At 47.8% G+C, this 20,178-nt stretch overlaps 1 protein-coding gene across 2 annotated transcripts in view; it reads right to left on the bottom strand.

The window, feature by feature from the left end:
• The window catches only part of LOC140903239 (bone morphogenetic protein 2), a 33,557-nt gene extending 32,411 nt beyond the window's left edge, over window positions 1–1,146 (bottom strand). For both annotated transcript variants that reach the window (XM_073324201.2, XM_073324202.2), the window contains exon 1: window positions 1,023–1,146. In XM_073324201.2, the coding sequence (XP_073180302.1) occupies window positions 1,023–1,049 (27 nt within the window). In that variant the 5' untranslated portion in view covers window positions 1,050–1,146. The remainder of the gene's footprint in view (window positions 1–1,022) is intronic.
• Between the last annotated feature and the right edge of the window lie 19,032 nt (window positions 1,147–20,178).

The raw sequence follows: 20,178 nt of genomic DNA, 5'->3' as shown, positions 1-20,178 counted from the left end.
GCCCTGACTCCTGCACCCTCCTCACACATTCCCAGCCCCCTGCTCTGACTCCTGCACCCTGCACATCCCATGCCCTGACTCTTGCACCCCCCACATTCCCACCCCCACCCTGAGCACCAAATGGGAGCTCCTGCATGCCCCCCTCCACACATTCCCACCTGCACTCCTCTCACCAAATGGGAGCTGCCCCGGTAAGCACTCCACACCCAAACCTCCTGCCCCAACCCTGAGCCTCCTCCCCCATTCTAGCTCCTGGCCAGACCCTGCACCCCAACCCCCAGCCTGCTCCTTCACCCCCAGCCCTGTGCTCAGTGCACTCCCACGCTCAGCTCAGTGCAGAGAGAGGAAGAGAATGGCCAGAACCAGGGAGAAGGTAGGTACCCACTGTGTGTGGGCAGGGCCGGGATCCCAGATCAGCAGCGGGCTGAGAGGGGCTGGCAGCCGGGACCCTGGCTGGCAGGAGCCAGCGGATGGAACCCCAGACCGGCAGCAGGCTGAGTGGCAGCGGGCGGAGCCAGGCCACCGGCCCCACTCAGCCCGCTGCCGGTCTGGGGTTCTGGCTGCCGGCCCCTTGCCAGCCAGGGTCCCGGCCGCAGGCCCCGCTCAGCCCGCTGCCGGCCTAGGTGAACGGAACCCCAGGCCGGCAGCGGGCTGAGCGGGCCGGCGGCGTAAGATCAACATTTTAATTTAATTTTAAATGAAGCCTCTTACACATTTTGAAAACCTTGTTTACTTTACATACGACAGTAACTTAGTTATATAATATAGCGACTTAGAGCGAGAGACCTTCTAAAAAACGTTAAAATGTATCACCGGCACTTGAAACCTTAAATGAAAGTGAATAAAAGACGATTCGGCGCACCACGTCTGACAGGTTGCCGACCCCAGTGGTAGACGCGCAGTTTAGTATATTTCAGGTGATCTATTTAGGAGCATACAGAAAACCATAATGCATGACCTACTTCTGGATGTAACTGCTGCCATTGTGGTGATAGCAAAACATGGAAATGCACATTTCTCACCTTTTTAGTTCTAAGAAAGTCCAGCATAGAGGAATGTTTGGAAAACCCTGGAAATCCAGACTGATGTGAGTTTATGCTTTGGGATAAACAGTGGGACCTGCACTTCCCAACATCCAGACTTACAGGACTGCCAGAGATGTCTGTGAATATAGGAAAGATGAAGTCAGAATCCCTACAGAATGCAGAAATTCTTACTATTTATTATTTGTATTTTGCTATGCCTAGGACCCCAGCCATGGACCAGGACCAGATTGTGCTAGGCACTGTACAAACACAGAACAAAAAGATGATCCATGCCTCAGAGAGCTGACAAACTGGAAGAACCCTCTGCTGCAGATGGTTGCCTAATTCTGCAAAGAACAAACACACACAAATCCACAAATAGAATGTGGTCATTTATTTTGACTGTAGTTCATGATTATATACTTTGTAGTAGACTAGCTAATTCACTCTAGCATATTTTATAAAAAGCAATATGCGCTTAGTCACAGGAAATCACACGACAATGTCTCTGCCCTCTAGTTTTTAAAGAGAAGTGGGGCGAAGACCACCCGTGTTTTGGTGAGAATCACTATATCTGCATATTAGCAAAGGGAGAATGTGAGAAGTTCTATTGTGGTTGAATTATTTAACCAAGATAGTCGGAGTGTCTGGGTAAACTCTCTAATTCATGGGCAAACAGAGCATTCAAGCTGGTCCTCACACCACCTGAGGAAGTCTCACACATTCAAGTTGGGCATTTCTTGCCTGTGAAACACCAGTGATTATCAGCTAATAATTGTTTCCCCTAGAAATACTTCAGAAAATTGGCTAGTTCTCTCCAGCAGCCTTGTCTGTATTCAAAGTTGCTTCAGTTTCACTTTACATTAATTTAAAAATCAATTTCAATTAAATCAGTGGACATTTTTACTTCAGTTTAGATTAAATCTGTTCCCAGTTGATTTAGGCTGAACCACAATGGGCCTGCTTTAAACCAGAATAAGTGTCCACATAGAAATTTGCACCGGTTTAAAATCACACAGTTAGACCATAACTACACTAGCACTTACATCACAGAACTTTTGTCGCTCAAGGGTGTCGTAAGTACTCGTGTGCATAGCGCTCTGCCAGCAGGAGAGCATCTCATTGAGCTGGTTTTACTGTATCCACGGGCGAGCTCGCTCCCATCAGCATAACTCACTACATGAGCGCTCTTCCAGTGCCACCCCCATGAGTACAGAACAGATTGTAAGTATTGACAGGGCCTTAGTTAAACTGCTGCAACGTTCTCCATCCAGTATGGGCTGGATGAATGCACTATAAGGTGGGTAGAAAGCTGGCTAGATTGTCGGGCTCAACGGGTAGTGATCAATGGCTCCATGTCTAGTTGGCAGCCGGTGTCAAGTGGAGTGCCCCAAGGGTTGGTCCTGGGGCCGGTTTTGTTCAATATCTTCATAAATGATCTGGAGGATGGTGTGGATTGCACTCTCAGCAAATTTGCGGATGATACTAAACTGGGAGGAGTGGTAGATACGCTGGAGGGGAGGGATAGGATACAGAAGGACCTAGACAAATTGGAGGATTGGGCCAAAAGAAATCTGATGAGGTTCAATAAGGATAAGTGCAGGGTCCTGCACTTAGGACGGAAGAACCCAATGCACAGCTACAAACTAGGGACCGAATGGCTAGGCAGCAGTTCTGCGGAAAAGGACCTAGGGGTGACAGTGGACGAGAAGCTGGATATGAGTCAGCAGTGTGCCCTTGTTGCCAAGAAGGCCAATGGCATTTTGGGATGTATAAGTAGGGGCATAGCGAGCAGATCGAAGGACGTGATCGTTCCCCTCTATTCGACATTGGTGAGGCCTCATCTGGAGTACTGTGTCCAGTTTTGGGCCCCACACTTCAAGAAGGATGTGGATAAATTGGAGAGAGTCCAGCGAAGGGCAACAAAAATGATTAGGGGACTGGAACACATGAGTTATGAGGAGAGTCTGAGGGAGCTGGGATTGTTTAGCCTGCAGAAGAGAAGAATGAGGGGGGATTTGATAGCTGCTTTCAACTACCTGAAAGGGGGTTCCAAAGAGGATGGCTCTAGACTGTTCTCAATGGTAGCAGATGACAGAACGAGGAGTAATGGTCTCAAGTTGCAGTGGGGGAGGTTTAGATTGGATATTAGGAAAAACTTTTTCACTAAGAGGGTGGTGAAACACTGGAATGCGTTACCTAGGGAGGTGGTAGAATCTCCTTCCTTAGAGGTTTTTAAGGTCAGGCTTGACAAAGCCCTGGCTGGGATGATTTAACTGGTAATTGGTCCTGCTTCGAGCAGGGGGTTGGACTAGATGACCTTCTGGGGTCCCCTCCAACCCTGATATTCTATGATTCTATGATTCCTGTAGACAAGGCCTTGTGTGGACACTTAGGGCTTGTCTACGCTACGCAGCTTTAAGTGACAAGGCTGTGTCAACTCTCCATCGGTATTTTGTCAGCACTTTTGCCGACAAAATACTTCCAGCTTCACGAGTGGCGTAAGCTTTGTCGGCAGGAGAGCACTCCTGCCAACAAAGCCACGTTCACACTGTCGCTTGCGTTGGCAAAACTTCTCTTTCGCGGGGGGCTTTTAAAAGTACCCGCAAAAGACAAGAGTTTTGGCGACAATGTCGCCTTGTAGACAAGCCTTTAGGCTATGTCTACACTACAGACCTGAGCTGGTGGGAGCGGGCTCTCCTACCAGCATAATTAAACCACCTCCAATGAGCAGCGGTAGCTCTGTTGGCAGGAGAGCATCTCCCACTGACCTGGCGCTGTCCACACCAGCGCTTTTGTCAGTGACACTTCTGTCAGTCAGGGATGTGTTCTTTCACACCCCTGACTGATAAAAGTTTTACCAACAAAAGTAGACATAACCTTAGTTCAGTTTAAACCAGGTTTATATCAATTCAGTTTAATTTGATAAGGAATCTACTTAAACTAAATTGATATACTCCGGGTTTAAATTGAAGGAGAGGTAGATACACTGGAGGGGAGGGATAGGATACAGAGGGACCTAGTCAAATTGGAGGATTGGGCCAAAAGAAATCTGATGAGGTTCAACAAGGACAAGTGCAGAGTCCTGCACTTAGGACGGAAGAATCCCATGCACCGCTACAGACTAGGGACCGAATGGCTCGGCAGCAGTTCTGCAGAAAAGGACCTAGGGGTTACAGTGGATGAGAAGCTGGATATGAGTCAACAACAGTGTGCCCGTGTTGCCAAGAAGGCCAATGGCATTTTGGGATGTATAAGTAGGGGCATTGCCAGCAGATCGAGGGACGTGATCGTTCCCCTCTATTCGACATTGGTGAGGCCTCATCTGGAGTACTGCATCCAGTTTTGGTCCCCACACTACAAGAAGGATGTGAAAAAATTGGAAAGAGTCCAGCGGAGGGCAACAAAAATGATTAGGGGACTGGAACACATGACTTACGAGGAGAGGCTGAGGGAACTGGGATTGTTTAGTCTGCGGAAGAGAAGAATGAGGGGGGATTTGATAGCTGCTTTCAACTACCTGAAAGGGGGTTCCAAAGAGGGTGGATCTAGACTGTTCTCAGTGGTAACAGATGACAGAACAAGGAGTAATGGTCTCAAGTTGCAGTGGGGGAGGTTTAGGTTGGATATTAGGAAAAGCTTTTTCACTAGGAGGGTGGTGAAACACTGGAATGCGTTACCTGGGGAGGTGGTGGAATCTCCTTCCTTAGAGGTTTTTAAGGTCAGGCTTGACAAAACCCTGGCTGGGATGATTTAGTTGGGGATTGGTCCTGCTTTGAGCAGGGGGTTGGACTAGATGACCTCCTGAGGTCCCTTCCAACCCTGATATTCTATGATTCTATGAATTAAGAGCATCCACACTGTGTTTTTCATCACTTTAAATCAATTGGTTTAAAATCACACCTTTAGTTAAACTGGTGTAAGTTTGTATACAAGGCCTCACTACAGAAGGCCTGGTGCTACCTCTAAAGGAGTCACTAATATGAACATATTCTTAACAAGCATGACAGCATAATAAGACAATTAGAATGACTGAGGCTTTCTGAGGTGTTTTGCACCGTGTCTGAAATCATGAGGGCTATATAAAAGCCCCATGCTTAGCAAAGCAAAAGGGAGCAGGCAAGAACTCCAGAGCTATCTAGATAAGCTACAGAAGGACATACTCTGCTTTTTGTTTCTAGACTTCTCTGTGCTGTAAAAATGTAGAGGGGGTTTGGAAGCTATCGTCTCCTCTATTCCCTTTTCCCTCATTTCTTGCCTGGCAATACACCATGAGAACTTCAGCTAAAGTACCTGCCACAGCTCCAAACTTCAAGCCATTGCAGAAAGTTTGTCTCAACTTGGATGTGATACTACTATGCACTTTGACAGCACTTTTGCCCAAGGACCTCAAGCACTGAGAGAGATTAATTCTCACAGCCCTCCCTGTGGTAGAGATGATTGTTCTTGCTTTATGCCCTGGGAAACTGAGGCACATGTCACATTGAGCCATTGCAAAGCTCGGAAAAGTACTCTGTAGGTTCTAGTCCTGTTCATTAACCATTAAATGATAACATTTACAGTCAAAATTGCATAGATGAAGCTGGTTTAGGAAGCCTCTACAACTGTATTTGGCTGGCTGCAAAAGGAACCAAGACTATATAGGGCCCTTTGTTTTTGGTTTTTATTTTATTTAATTTTCCCCTGGAATTTATCAGTGTTTATTATTCCAACAACTAAAACAGGTGACAATTGGTGGAAAAACTATTAATAATTTTTCTGGGTAAATATCAGAGTTTATTTTGGTGGACGGAAGGACGGGTGGAAAAGTATTCAGTAAATTAATGCTTTGATTAATGGAATTCAGTGTGGTTTGCTGCAGAACTAAAAGAGAATTCAATATATGCCATCTCTGAGTTTAAGAAAACAATAGTTCTTTAATCCCCAAATAAAACTTTTTGTTTGGATAAACATTTGACTGTTGTAGACTTAGAACTATTAGCCTATAAATATTTACATTTAATAATTGGGCCACACCATGTGAAGCACACACTCACCTTCATCCTTTTCTCCTGTTTTTTTTTTTTTTAAACTTTTGAATACTTCCTAGTGTTCTGAAGTGAATTCTGATACAGATTTTTGTTTTCTTTCCATTTTAGTATGTCAGCTCTTTAACTGTTAGCTGCTAGCTGCTTGAAATGTGTACATGGTGGGCATGAGAAGCATCAGTATGTTCAGATGAACATGTATGGTAGAGAAGGGGTGAGATAGCTCAGTGGTTTGAGCATTGGCCTGCTAAACCCAGGGTTGTGAGTTCAATCCTTGAGGGGGCCATTTAGGGATCTGGGGCAAAAATTGGGGATTGGTCTTGAGGTCCCTTCTAATCCTGATCATTCTTTGCACACTTATTTCAACGCTTGTGTGCCTGTTTGTTTATTGTATGTATCTTCTAGACCAGGGGTGGGCAAACTGTTGCCTGGGGCCGCATCCGGCCCTCAAGTTCCTGCTTGGAAGCAGGGTCCAGAGCTTGCCCTGCTCCAGCACTCCAGCCAGGGAGCGGGATCAGGGGCTTGCCCTGCTCCGCGTGGCTCCCAGAAGCAGCAGCATGTCCCCCCTCCGGCTCCTACTTGTAGGGGCAGCCAGGGGGCTTCGGATGCTGCACCCGCCCCAAGCACCTGCGGACAGGGCAGCGTACAGAGCCACCTGGCTGCGCCTCCACGTAGGAGCCGGAGGGGAGGACATGCTGCTGCTTCTGGGAGCTGCTTGAGCTAAGCACCGCCCAGAGCCTGAGCCCCAGCCCTGATCCCCCACCCACCCTCTGAACCCCTCGGTCCCAGCCCAGAGCACCCTCTTGCACTCCCAACCCCTCATCCAGAGCCCACACCCCCAGCTGGAGCCCTCACTCCCCTCTGCAACCCAACCCCCTGCCTAGGGTGACCAGATGACAAGAACAAAATATCGGGACACATGGGGGGGCAGTCACAGGCTCACCCCCCAACCAGGGCTGGCTCTAGGTTTTTTGCCCCCCCAAGCAAAAAAAAAATAAATAAAAAAAGCCGGAGTGCCGCCGAAGCAAAATATCGGGACAAATGGCATCCCGACCGTACATCGGTCAGGACACAGGACGAACAACTAAATATCGGGACAGTCCCGATTTTATCAGGACGTCTGGTCACCCTACCCCTGCCCCAGTCTGGAGACCCCTCCCACACCCTGAACTCCTCACTTCTGGCCCCACCCCAGAGTCCGCACCCCCAGCCCGAGCCCACACCCCAACTCCCAATTTTGTGAGCATTCATGGCCCGCCATACAATTTCCATACCCAGATGTGGTTCTCAGGCAAAAAAGTTTGCCCACCGCTGTTCTAGACTAATACAGAGCCTTACTTCAACAGGCAGCTTTGCATTTACACACAGACTAATGTATTATTGTAATACATACAGCTCTTGCAACGTATTGTATTTTCCTAATAAGAGTAGCTATTTTGTATATATATGAATGATATAAAAATAGGGTGAAAATCAGAAAAAAATGAAAATAATTGTTGTAAAACCCAGGATTTTTTTTGTTAAAAATTGGTTTAAACTGAAAACAAAGAGGCTTAACGATGTACAACTTTCAGTAGTTACAGCCCTTTAACGGATTTCTTAATTTGCACTCACTGTAAAAAGAAGCGGCACATTGGTCCAGAAAAAGATGTGACCTCACCCAGCTTTCAGGTGTTAGTCTGTATCCGCAAGAAGAACGGGAGGACTTGTGGCACCTTGAGACTAACCAATGTATTTGAGCGTGAGCTTTCGTTTCTCTAATAGCCTGGGACCAACACAGCTTCAACTACAAAGCACTCCCAAGATTACTCCTGAAAATCAAGTCGTTCTGGTACAATACACCTCTGAACTAATACAACTTTGAAAGGATGCAAACATTTGTCTTGAGAGAAAGTTCAATACATTTGGTACAGAAAATAAATCTTGTTTGGTTCAGGAGAATGTATTGACCAATTAACTAATCTTCCCACTAATTAATATTTTGTGAAATGTGCTTTTAGTACCTGGTTATATAAGTGAACAGTAGAATTAGCCTTTCAAGGATCTTGCTAGGAGTGCATCATCCCAGAAGTTGATTAGGCAGCATGCCTTGGGGTGTCACCATTACATTTACTTACTTCAGACCTTAGCTCTTTGGGAATAAAATGACAGTGAAGTCTTGTGTGCATCCATAGAATGTCCAGAGGGATGCTGACGATGGAACAGGAGTGGGGATGTTTAAAGGAATCAGGCTTCTCAGAGCCTAAAGGAGAAGTTCACTTACCGTGCCCAATATAGACAGAATGGCTCTGCCTCCTGCAGCAGCCCCTCTCTGCAAACAAGTTCCTCCCTTCACTCTTCCTGCTGATGGCTCCTGCACCTGCACTCACAAAACATAAAGCTCATCTGATCACCAGCTTACAGCTTGAGCTGCCTTCCTTCTGTAGCTGGAAGGGGAGATTGAGCTCCAAGCAGAAGGCATACAGACCTCATTTCTTTAACTTTATGATTTTGTTTTAAGGAATAAGCAGGATCAAAGTAGTTAAAAATGGAAATGACCCATTAGATCTCCAAGACTACTCCACAGCAAGGATAGACTGTATACACTCTATCATTAATTACCATTAATTAATCCTTGATTCAGCCATCCCCATTCTCAGCCATCCCCATTCTCAGCCATCCCCATTCTCAAGTTGCAGTGGGGGAGGTTTAGATTGGATATTAGGAAAAACTTTTTCACTAAGAGGGTGGTGAAACACTGGAATGCGTTACCTAGGGAGGTGGTAGAATCTCCTTCCTTAGAGGTTTTTAAGGTCAGGCTTGACAAAGCCCTGGCTGGGATGATTTAACTGGGAATTGGTCCTGCTTTGAGCAGGGGGTTGGACTAGATGACCTTCTGGGGTCCCTTCCAACCCTGATATTCTATGATTCTATGATTCTATGATTCACTTTACTCAGCGTGGCAGAATCATGCCCCAGCTTATTGCTGATGTCTGACAATCATCTCAGCACTGTATAGAAGAGGGAGCAGACAAGTAGAGATGATCCGGTTCTCCAGGAAAGGATGCATCGGATATTAAAATAATTCTACACTTGACCTTAGCACTTCCCCTGTTCATTCGCAAGTCCTTTACTCCTTAAAATCAGCACACAGAGCAGTAAAAACCATAGGGAGGAAAAGAGAAATGAGACTTACTGACAAGGCTGGGAATACAGAAAAGGCCACTGAGAAGCACGGTAGCCAGTGAAAGATCCCTCATAGCTGCACCCTTGAAGACACTGACTTGTCTCCAGTATTCCTATCTCAGATATTTATAGCTAGAGCTCCCTTAGCAGGGGAGAAGGCGCTTGCAACAGAGACAAATGGGTCTGTATATTACTGACATATGTTGCCAAGATTGGGATCTGAATAAACACCAAAGTGGCCTCAGCAGTAATGGAATCTCATCACCAACTTGTCTAGGGGAGCGGGTTCCAGCCACACTTCAAAGCCTTGCTTGGAAAGGGCAGGTTTTCCACCGCAGGATGGGGGATTTCTCTCCCCTCAGGGGGCCTTTGTTCTCACCACCACTTTCAAACTAATTAAGCTCTCAGTAGCTTGGAGTCATTTTTAAGTTGTCTCATTTAAAAGCGACTCAAGTTCTTCAGCCTCATTCATTGCCTTTTCTCTGGAGATAACCATCTTTTGTTTCTTTTCAACACCAGACTATAGATTAACCCTAGCTCTTTGGTAAACAAATGCATCATGCAAGGCTCAGAGTCATAGGAGATCTGCAGAGCATTCCTTCTGGGGAGCAGCCCAAGGCAGGTATCTGGGCCTCCCTTTCTGCCTTTCTTTCTTTATCAGAGGGGTAGCGGTGACCAGACAGCAAGTGTGAAAAATTGGGACAGGGTGTGGGGGGTAATAAGAGCCTATATAAGAAAAAGACCCAAAAATCGGGACTGTCCCTATAAAATCGGGACATCTGGTCACCCTAGTCTGTATCCATAAAAACAACGAGGAGTCCAGTGGCCCCTTGAAGACTAACAGATCTGTTAGTCTTCAAGGGCCACCGGACTCCTCATTTTTTCTTTCTTTAACAAGTCTGAACCTTTCAACTGGGAAGAAGTTTCTTTCTTTCTTGCTCAGTAAAAACAAGCAGGCAAGTTCCTCCTTCCTGAGCTACAGAGGAGCAGAAGCACCATGGACCCTTCCTACGTGCAGCAAGAAATTGTCTCTAGATTGTGCATTGGTTTCTGGGACTGCAATATAACTCCCTGAAGGGCTCTCACAGGCCTTGTCTAGACTAGGAAAACAGGTCCTTCTTTCAACTGAGTAAAGCTAGTTCCACTGAGTTAACGTGATTGAGGCCACAAGCGTAGCTGTCAGGGTCCCTCTTTGTTAGGTAGTTGAGAAAACTCATGGGGCTACAAGAAATTGGGCTGTCAGGCTCTGTATCTGTCAAAGGTCACTAGTGTGCGGAACGGTGGCAGGCCCAGAAGCCCTGCAGTGTGGGAGAGGTTGCAGAGCACAGGGCACTGGGAAGAGAGGGCAGAGTCAGCACTGGGCACAAAGGAGAAGAAAGAGGGTGCAGGGATGAAAGCTCATGGCATAGGGCATGGAGCACAGACCAGGGCGAACGTGGCACCGAGTTGGGGCACTAGTTGGGGAAGGAGGAGACACAACGTCTCCGCTTGTTCTTTTTTTACCTTCTGGCTTCTATCAGGTTGGAAAATAAAGTGACCGTCCCACACCATCCCTGCTCCGAGTGCCTGAACACCTGGAGCATGTCCCACTGGCTGAAGTGAATCATGATCGGTCATAGCTGTTAGAAACTTCATAATGTATCATGGAAAATGCTTCTGTGCATCTCTGTGCTCTGCCTCTGTGACTGAGGAGAAGAAATTCAATCCCACAATGGGTCAGAGGGTTTGCAAAGGCCTTACACCAGGGGGCTGGGATGGAGATAGACCGGAGACTCCCTTGTTAGCCAGGTGATTGATTAGATGGAACCCTGATGTCTGCTTCCCCTGGTCACAGCCACTTGCAGCTGGGCTCCTGGAAATCTCCTCAGGGTGTATGTGTTGATTGTAGGCTCCTTATTCTGTACCCACAGAGGCAAGAATGATAGAACAAGGTCATTATGAGTGAACTCCAGCAGCCTCTCACAAAGCCCAGGGCACAGGCACCCAGCTGGGAGGCTGCGAACGTCCCATTGACGCACATGCAGCCCCCTTGCGGAATGCAGTGCAGGGCACATGTCCCAGTGTAACCAGTGGTGCACAGGGTGCATTTTTCTTCGGCCTATACGTCATCTTACCACCTCGGTTACAGCAAGGAGCTCCCCACGACACGCTCTGCTGATGGTTGCCTGAGCACCTCTGGAATTATAACCTGAGTTTTCCGTCACTCAGAACTTCTGAAACATTCACCTTTGAAACTGAAATTTTCCAGTCTTGGAAGGTTGAAAAGCCTGAAGGTGAATTTCATAGTCGGGCATCAGAGCAAAACCAATTCACCCGTTTCTGACAGGAAGCAGAGTGGAAATAATACCCCTTCCCCAAGATGTAAAAATAATTGGAACAGCCCGATAGTCCACAGGGCTGCCTTTGGCAGAGAGGGAGAGCTCCCTGAGGAGCAGTGCTCTTCCTTTCTCTGAAGGAAACTGGCCTTGATTTGATAGTTAATTATTATTCATATTGGCGTACTGCCTAGGTGCCTCAGTCATGGACCAAGGGGACGTACTGTGGGAGGGTTTCAGGTTGTTTTGTTTGTTTGTTTTTTTTGTTGCCTTCCTCCAGAGCATCAGGAATGGCCAAAGCTGGAGAGAGGACACTGGACAGAGAGGGACAGGGCTGTGAGGTGGCATTGGGCATTCTCTCTCCCAGGTGCTTGGCTGATCCTAACTCGGGGGTGGTCAATTATTTGTCAAGGTCCAAATTTCTTGGTCAAGATATAGTTGAGGTCCAGACTCCAGAGGAAATAATAAAAAATATAACAACAATAATAAGTAAATAAAAAGATTTTGGCATCCATTCCAAAGTGTCTGGCAGTCTGGATTTGGCCCATGGTCTGCCTATTGACTACCCCAATCTAACTGATGGCCTTATGTGGGGTTCGGAAGGAATTTTTCTCCAAGTCAGATTGGCAGTCACCTTGTGGACTTTTCACCTTCCTAGGCTATCTGGCTATATATCATTTAATCATTTCCCTGCCATTGCAGCAGCCTCTAACCCCGATGCACCACAGTCCCGCCTCTTCTTTGCCTGTGCCACATAACAGCCTACTCTCCTGTGGGCTGTAACTCCTTGGTCTCACTTCAGTTGCTGTGGTTAGTGTGGAGGTGCAGGGCAGGGTAGGGACCCTGTGATCTACAGGATGTCAGAGTAGATGATCTGGGGGTCCCTTCCAGCCTTAATCTCTAGGATTCTAGGAGGCCCCCCAGGGTGCCAGGCACTGTACAAACACAGAACAAAAAGACGCTCCCCGCCCCAAAGAGCTAGAGTTGTCCATATTTGAAAATTAGGTTCTACGCCTTTACAGGAGCAGATTTTGTGAAGTTTGTAAGTGTCACTAAGCATAGGCACCGACTCCGTGGGTCCTCCGGGGCTGGAGCACCCATGGGGAAAAAATGGTGGGTGCTGAGCACCCACCGGCAGCCCCTTATCAGCTCCGCCCTACCCCCCTGTGTTTGCCACCCACCAGCAGGCCTCACAGATCAGTGCCTCCCACCCTCCAGGATCAGCTGTTTCACAGTGTGCAGGAGGCTTTGTGAGGGAGGGGAAGGAGCGAGGAGGAGGAATGGGGTGGGAAGATGTGGGGTGGGGGCTTTGTAGGAAGGGGTCGAGTGGGGGCAAGGCCTGAGGCAGAGCCAGGGTTTGAGCGCCCCCCAGCACATTAGAAGGTCGGCGTCTGTGTCACTAAGGTCAATTGCATGGTGCATCTGTGCACAGCTAACTTAGCTGCACTCTACAGCCCCCAGGGCTGGATTTCCAATTAGGCACAGCAAGCAAGTGCCTGGGGTGCCAGCATTCTAGGGGCGCCTTACCGCTCTAAAACTGTGTGCAACACGAAGGTCAACTGTAGGCAGGAGGGTGCTGAAGATGCTGTCCTAAAGTGTAAATCCGGCCCTGAAGCCTCCATTTGCAAAAGTGTCCGCTCATTTTGGATGCTCAATTTTTGGATAGCCACATAGGGTTCAGTTTTGTCCTCAGTTACCTTAGCAGACTCTGTAAAGACCTAATTTTAGACTAGGGCATCACATCCAAAGGTGCTGAGCACCTGCAGAGTCCATGGACTTCAGCTGGAGTTGTAGGTGCTCAGTTCCCTGAAAATATCAAACCCTTGGTGTCTGGACTTGGATGTCCAAAAATGGAGGCCCCAAAACTCATTTTTGGAAGTGTAGGCAAATTGAATCCTCCTGTCCCATGAATTACTCCAAAATGTTTCTGGGAAACACAGGATCTGTTAAAACAAGCCCTTGGACACATGCAGTCTACTGCTCTGCATTCCCATGAAAATGGCCTCTTTCCCTGTGAGAATGAGCACTGGGTTGGGAGCCAGGAGATCTTGAGTTACTTTGTCACCCCTTCCACTGAAAGGTCTCACTTCTCTTTGCCTCACAACCCTATAGTCCTAACCTAGGAAAATAGGCAAATATCATTACTCCCATTACAGATTGTGAAGCTAAGGTTAAGCAAGTCATACAAGGGCACAGAAAGCCTGGGACAAAGCTGAGAACAGAACCCAGAGCTCTGAAATGAGACACTGGTCTTATTCACTACAATATCTCTTGGAGAGATTCAAATCTATGTGCTTAGTCACAGTGCCTGTAAAATGGGGTTACCCATGCTGAGCCACCTTTATGTGCTTTAAGATACAGAGGCAAAAAGTGCCATGCACATGCAGGGTATTAAGCCCATTCTACATGGACAAACATAGATATAAAGGTTTCAGAGTAACAGCCGTGTTAGTCTGTATTCGCAAAAAGAAAAGGAGGACTTGTGGCACCTTAGAGACTAACCAATTTATTTGAGCATAAGCTCAAATAAAGGTTGCACTATTTGCAGTGGCTGCACTTAGGATTGAGGACTGGGTATTCTGCGGCCAAAGACATTTTCAACAGGTGTTAACTCAGGGGTATTTTGTTAGTTCTAAGGGATATGAACACATGCATTAGTTAGGACTTCTTTGTGAGGACATTGCTAGAATCCTTGGGCCAGGTTGGCCAAGTGAAAGTTGGAGTAAGTGGGTCCTGCCCCCATGGACACAAACAGTGGGGTCAGTGCAGCAGGTGTAGGTTTAGCACTCAAGACAAATGTGTAAGAATGCAATTTATGTATCAAGGATTCAATTCAGCCATCACTATCAGGTGCAGCAATCAGTGAAGTTGCACACCTTTAAATGAGAGAAAACTTCAACCCCAAAGGTTCACACCCACGTTCTTGAGGGCAGAATTAGGCCTCGACAGGACAGAGGTCAGGCCCTCAGGGAGAGATGTAGCAAGAAAACTAACCAACAGGAAGATTTAAGATACATTTTAAAGCTGCATCCCTGACTGTATCTTACACTCAGACCATCCTCAGCGTTCCCACTTGCACTTGCTTATGATAGTTATGAACTGGTCCCCACAATACCAAATACATGTAAGTTACACTCATTTTGCACACCCCTTGCATGGCAAATCAGTGCAAGTTACAGATCTCTGTGACTTTCATTTGCTTTATGGCCAGCTTGCAGCCCCTGCATAACTCTCGCCATTTATTCAATGTGGACTTTGGCTCTTCTTCACTTACTTTATTTTTATGAAGTAGGCAATTCATTGAGAGGTTTTGGACACAAGAAACTGTACTAGCTGTAGTTGCACTGAAGTGAAGGGAATTACTATAGTCATATGATTATTGTATGGTTTTTCTAAGACATGTTAGAGTCTGTGGCCCCAGATTAGATTAAACTGATATTTAAACACAACAGTGGTGTGACTACAAAGCAGAGTTAAGGTTGTTTGAGTGCCCTAACTCTACATTTCTGTATCTTAAGGTTAAAGTTAAAACAAATCTCAATGTGTTAATTGCAAATTTCCTCAGTTTAGCATGCTTAGTTTGGGGATAATTATAACATCTAGTAACGTATTTTACCCTAAGTTACCGATAACCAAAGGCTACGATTCTGCCACGGAGGTCACAGATTCCATCATTTTCCAGGACCTCTGGGACATTTTCTGGACCAGGGCTGGAGCAGCTGTTAGCCCCAGGGCCGCCAGAACAGCTGACCAGCGGCCACCCCAGGGCCATTGGGGCAGCAGTCCCCAGGCAGACAGTGGCTGGGGTTGAGCCACAGGAGCAGCGATGGGGCTGGAGCAGCTGCAAGCCCCAGCAGCGCTCTGTCCTCCCCACCACCTCCGGGTAGTTTTAGTAAAAGTCAGGGATGGGTCGTAAGCCTCCATGAATTTTTGTTTATTGCCTGCGACCTGTCCCTGATTTTTACTAAAAATACCCGTTACCAAATCTCAACCTTACTGATACGTGCACTCAGAGTTAACTCCAGCTTACTGTAGTTTATGTCAGGGAATTTCCTTTTAATTAAAAAAGTCACACATGAATACTGAGCAATGATTTGGAGATATGATGTAACAATCAGTTTTTAAATGTCAACTTTTATGGCCAAATTCACCCGTATACTCTGGCTGGTTTGCCCTCACCCTGGAGCAGCTCGAGGCAGCCAAAGCATACAGGCCAGTTAGCTGTTTTGCCAAAGCAGTCGCAGTGTACATCTCACTTTCGCCCTCCCTCATCTTCTCCGTTATGCAGATAGTACATGATCCTAGCGGTAGCTTTTGGAATTATCTATTTAGGATTAATGGTGTTATTTTGCCATTATTTTTCATAACTAAAACTTTGGGCTTGGCTACACTTGCGAGTTACAGCACATTAAAGGAGCCCTGGGCACCCTAGCTCACTCCCCGTCCACGCTGGCCAGGCACGTAGAGCGCTCTGACTCCACAGCTACAGCGCTGCTGGTCTCCACCTGGCGAGTGGAATAACGTTTGCTGCGCCCCCACTAGAGCGCCGCGGCACCAGGTCTGTTGGTGCACCGTGATCGGCCTCCAGAAGTGTCCCACAATGCCAGTTCTAGCCACGCTGGGCATCACTTTGAGCTCTACTGCCCTGCCCTCAGGTGACCAACCATCAGACCCGCCCTTTAAAGCATCTGGGAATTCTGAAAATCCCCTTCCTGTTTGCTCAGCCAGGCGTGGAGTGCTCTCAGCGCATCTTCCCAGGTGACCATGCCTCCACGGGCCAGGCGAACCCCACTATGGAGCAACAGCGAGGTGCTGGACCTCATCAGTGTTTGTGGGGAGGAAGCTGTCCAGTCCCAGCTGCGCTCCAGCCATAGGAATTATGAAACCTTTGGGCAGATATCAAGGGCCATGCTGGAAAGGGGCCATGACCAGGACGCACTGCAGGGCAGGGATAAAGTGAAGGAGCTGCGGAACGCCTACCACAAGCCCACGAGGCAAACCGCTGCTCCAGTGCTGCCCCCGCGACCTGCTGTTTTTACAAAGAGCTGGACGCGATACTTGGGGGCGACCCCACCTCCACGCCGAGTACCACCATGGACACCTCAGAGGCCAATGCAACAAGGCAGGAGGAGGAGGAGCAGCAGCAGCAGCAAAGCGGGAGCCAGAGTGCTCCGGCGGAGGAAGACACCCCAGCATCCCTAGATGCATGCAGCCAGGAGCTGTTCTCAAGCCAGGAGGAGGGTAGCCAGTCACGGCGGCCGGTGCTTGGGGAAGGACAAACACCAGAGGAGGTTCCCAGTAAGCGGCTTTTGTTTAGGGAAGGAAGTTATTGGGTGCGGGCTCTTGGGGCAAGGAGGGTTAGGGCTGCATGCATGCCTAGATGCGGAATAGGACATTGATCCTTGTCCCAGTCAGGCTAACTTGTCTGCGCCACTGTGCCATGAGAGGCGGGGGGACCATTGCTGCATACAGGCAAGCTGCATATGGGCCACGGCAGAAGCCATATTGCAGTACAAGACCCTCCCTTGCTTCCCAGGTCACCCTCAGCAGCGAGATCTCTTCCAGGACGAACTCCTGTAGAAAATGTGGGGACAGTGTTCAGTATAGAAGCCCCCTGCCACTGTTGGCTCTCCCCAAGGCACAGAAACCCAGAGGGCAGTACAGCCATGAAACTATCATGCCCCTTGCCCCTGTGCTTATTCACCATTTTGGGGCTCCCGTGGGTTGTGTGTGCTTGCTTTGGGACAGGCAAATTATGCTATTGCGTAGATTGTGCTTGCCCTTAAGTACGGGGGAATTATTGCTCTGTCTGGTGTGAACAATGCTGCCTCTGTGAAATGTTGCATTTTGCCTGTACAGATGCAACCTTGAGATCTCAGCCATCTGTGTTAGCACCGGCTGCAAGTTGTAATAAATAATAAATGGATTTTTTAGCTTTGAAAACATTCTTTATTACTGCATAAAGTAAAAGATACCTTAGCCCAGGAAAGACACAGGCACTGCAAGTCAGCGTAGCAAACACAGATTCCTACTAACATTGGAACCACTACAATTCACTCCCATGCAGGGCAGCAGACATTACTGGTGGCTTTCAGCCTCAAATTGCTCCCTCAAGGTATCCCTAATCCTTGCAGCCCCGCACGGGGCCCCTCTAACAGCCCTGCTCTCTGGCTGTTCAAATTCAGCCTCCAGGTGTTGAACCTCCGAGTTCCATGCCTGAGTGAATCGTTCACCCTTCCTTTCACAAATGTTATGGAGGGTACAGCACGCGGATATAACCACAGGGATGCTGTCATCGGCCAGGTCCAACTTCCCATACAGAGAGCGCCAGCAGCCCTTTAACAGCCAAAAGCACACTCCACAGTCATTCTGCACTGGCTCAGCCTGTTGTTGAACCGCTCCTTGCTGCTGTCAATGCTCCCTGTGTAGGGTTTCATGAGCCACGGCATCAAAGGGTAAGCAGGGTCTCCAAGGATCACAAGGGGCATTTCGACTTCCCCTATGGTGATCTTCTGGTCTGGGAAAAAAGTCCCAGCTTGCAGTTGCCTGAACAGGCCAGTGTTCCAAGAGGCATGTGTCATGCACCTTTCCGGGCCAGCCTGCGTTAATGTCAATGAAACGCCCACAGTGATCCACAAGTGCTGGAGAACCATAGAGAAATACCCCTTCCGATTAATGTACTCGGAGGTTAGGTGGGCTGGTGCCAGAATTGGACTACGCATCACATCTGTTGCCCCACCGCAGTTAGGGAAACCCATTTGTGCAAAGCCAGCCACAGTGTCATGCACATTACCCAGAGTCATGGTTCTTCTGAGTAGGATGAGATTAATGGCCCTACAAACTTGCATCAACACAATTCCAATGGTCGACTTTCCCACTCCAAACTGATTAGCGACCGATCAGTAGCTGTCTGGAGTTGCCAGCTTCCAGACTGCAATAGCCACCTACTTCTCCACCGTCAGGGCAGCACTCAATCTCGTGTCCTTGCGCCGCAGGGTGGGGGCGAGCTCCTCACACAGTCCCATGAAAGTGGTTTTTCTCATCCGAAAGTTCTGCAGCCACTGCTCATCATCCCAGACTTGCATGACGATGTGATTCCACCACTCAGTGCTTGTTTCCTGAGCCCAAAAGCAGCGTTCCACAGTGGTGAGCATGTCCGTGAATGCCAAAAACAAACTTGTGTCATATGCGTTACTCGAGTCGATATCATCGTCAGAATCCTCACTGTCACTTTCGATCATAAGGAATAACTCGACTGCCAAACATGACGTGCTGGTGAGACTCATCAGCATACTCCTCAGCAGTTCGGGCTCCATTCCCGCAGACCGAAAGGGAAGACAGAGCGCGTTGTACAAAAACCGCTGAAAGATGGCGCCAAATGTGGACAGAAGCAAAGGGAATGCTGGGATGCGAACCGATGCATCACGGGGCATTGGGACAGGACCCAGAATGCCCCGCACCCCCTGCCCCCTTCCCACAGCGCCAGAATGGGAAGAGGTGCTCTGTGGGATAGCTGCTCATAATGCACTGCTCCCAATGCTGCTGCAAGTGCTGCAAATGTGGCCACGCCAGTGTGCTTGCAGCTGTCATTGGGGACTGACTGCACCGCTTTCCCTACTGCGCTCTCGGAAGGCGGGTTTAACTCAAAGCGCTCTATATCTGCAAGTGTAGCCATGTCCTTTTGTCAGCTGAGGCTGGTACGTAAAATCTTCTCCTTAACGGTAACTCCCAAAGATTTATCCTTTTTTCAGAATGGTTATCGTCTCCCATTGTTCTCAGTGGGACTGAAGTCATGAGCTACCCTCAGTTAAGCGTCTTTCAAAACGGCCAGTGCTTCCCATTGTTCCCAGCAAGAGTGAAGCCAAGCTGCCTTCAGAGAAGATGTTGACCACCTATGCTGTCAGCAGGCTGAGGGAAAAATCTCTGAGGAGCAGCTGAAGAGAGAGAGCAGCCATGTTTGCTCAAGGGTTCTTGTGGCCTTAGTCCCCTGAGAACAAGAGGTGGCAGTCATTTTGAAAGTGCAGTTCTACTCTGAATTCTCTGTAGTAAAATATTCTTCAGCCTCAGCTGTAGAAAACATTTTTGGTTTTGCAGAGTGACAGGGAAAAATGACTACTAATTCTAAACGAAAAATTCTTCATATGCCACTTACAGACAAGATTAGTGAGTTTTAACTACATGGGAAGTTTCAGACATCTGTTTCATTCCTTATGGCCATGGGAGGGGCAGGGGGGAAGGAGATCTGACATATTCTACATTTTTTTAAAGACCCATTTTAAAAATAATTTTAATTGCTATACTAATCAATGGATTTACTTGTAAATTCTCAGAAAATTCATTCTATGCTCAAAGAGTACGAGCTGCAATTTTGGGAAAGATAATGCTCTATTTTCCTTACATAACAAAGAGACTGAAGCCCTCTTTTAAGTGCAAAATTCAACTCAATGAGGATCTGCAACTGTTGCCTGCAGAACACTGCCTAGTTCAACTGAGATGCCAAGTTATATTATCTAACCCACTATGAGGCCAACATTTCCCATAACGTATGCATGAATGTGCGCACCCCACCCCAGTCCCTTCACGTAGACACATTGAAGATAAACTATTACACCCATTGGTCAAGAAACATTTAACTCTATTTGGCCA

This window comes from Lepidochelys kempii, chromosome 25 (assembly GCF_965140285.1).
Source record: "Lepidochelys kempii isolate rLepKem1 chromosome 25, rLepKem1.hap1, whole genome shotgun sequence".
Taxonomy (NCBI): Eukaryota; Metazoa; Chordata; order Testudines; family Cheloniidae; genus Lepidochelys; species Lepidochelys kempii.
The sequence above is the reverse complement of the archived record's forward strand: the minus strand, read 5'-3'. Positions and strand labels throughout refer to the sequence as shown.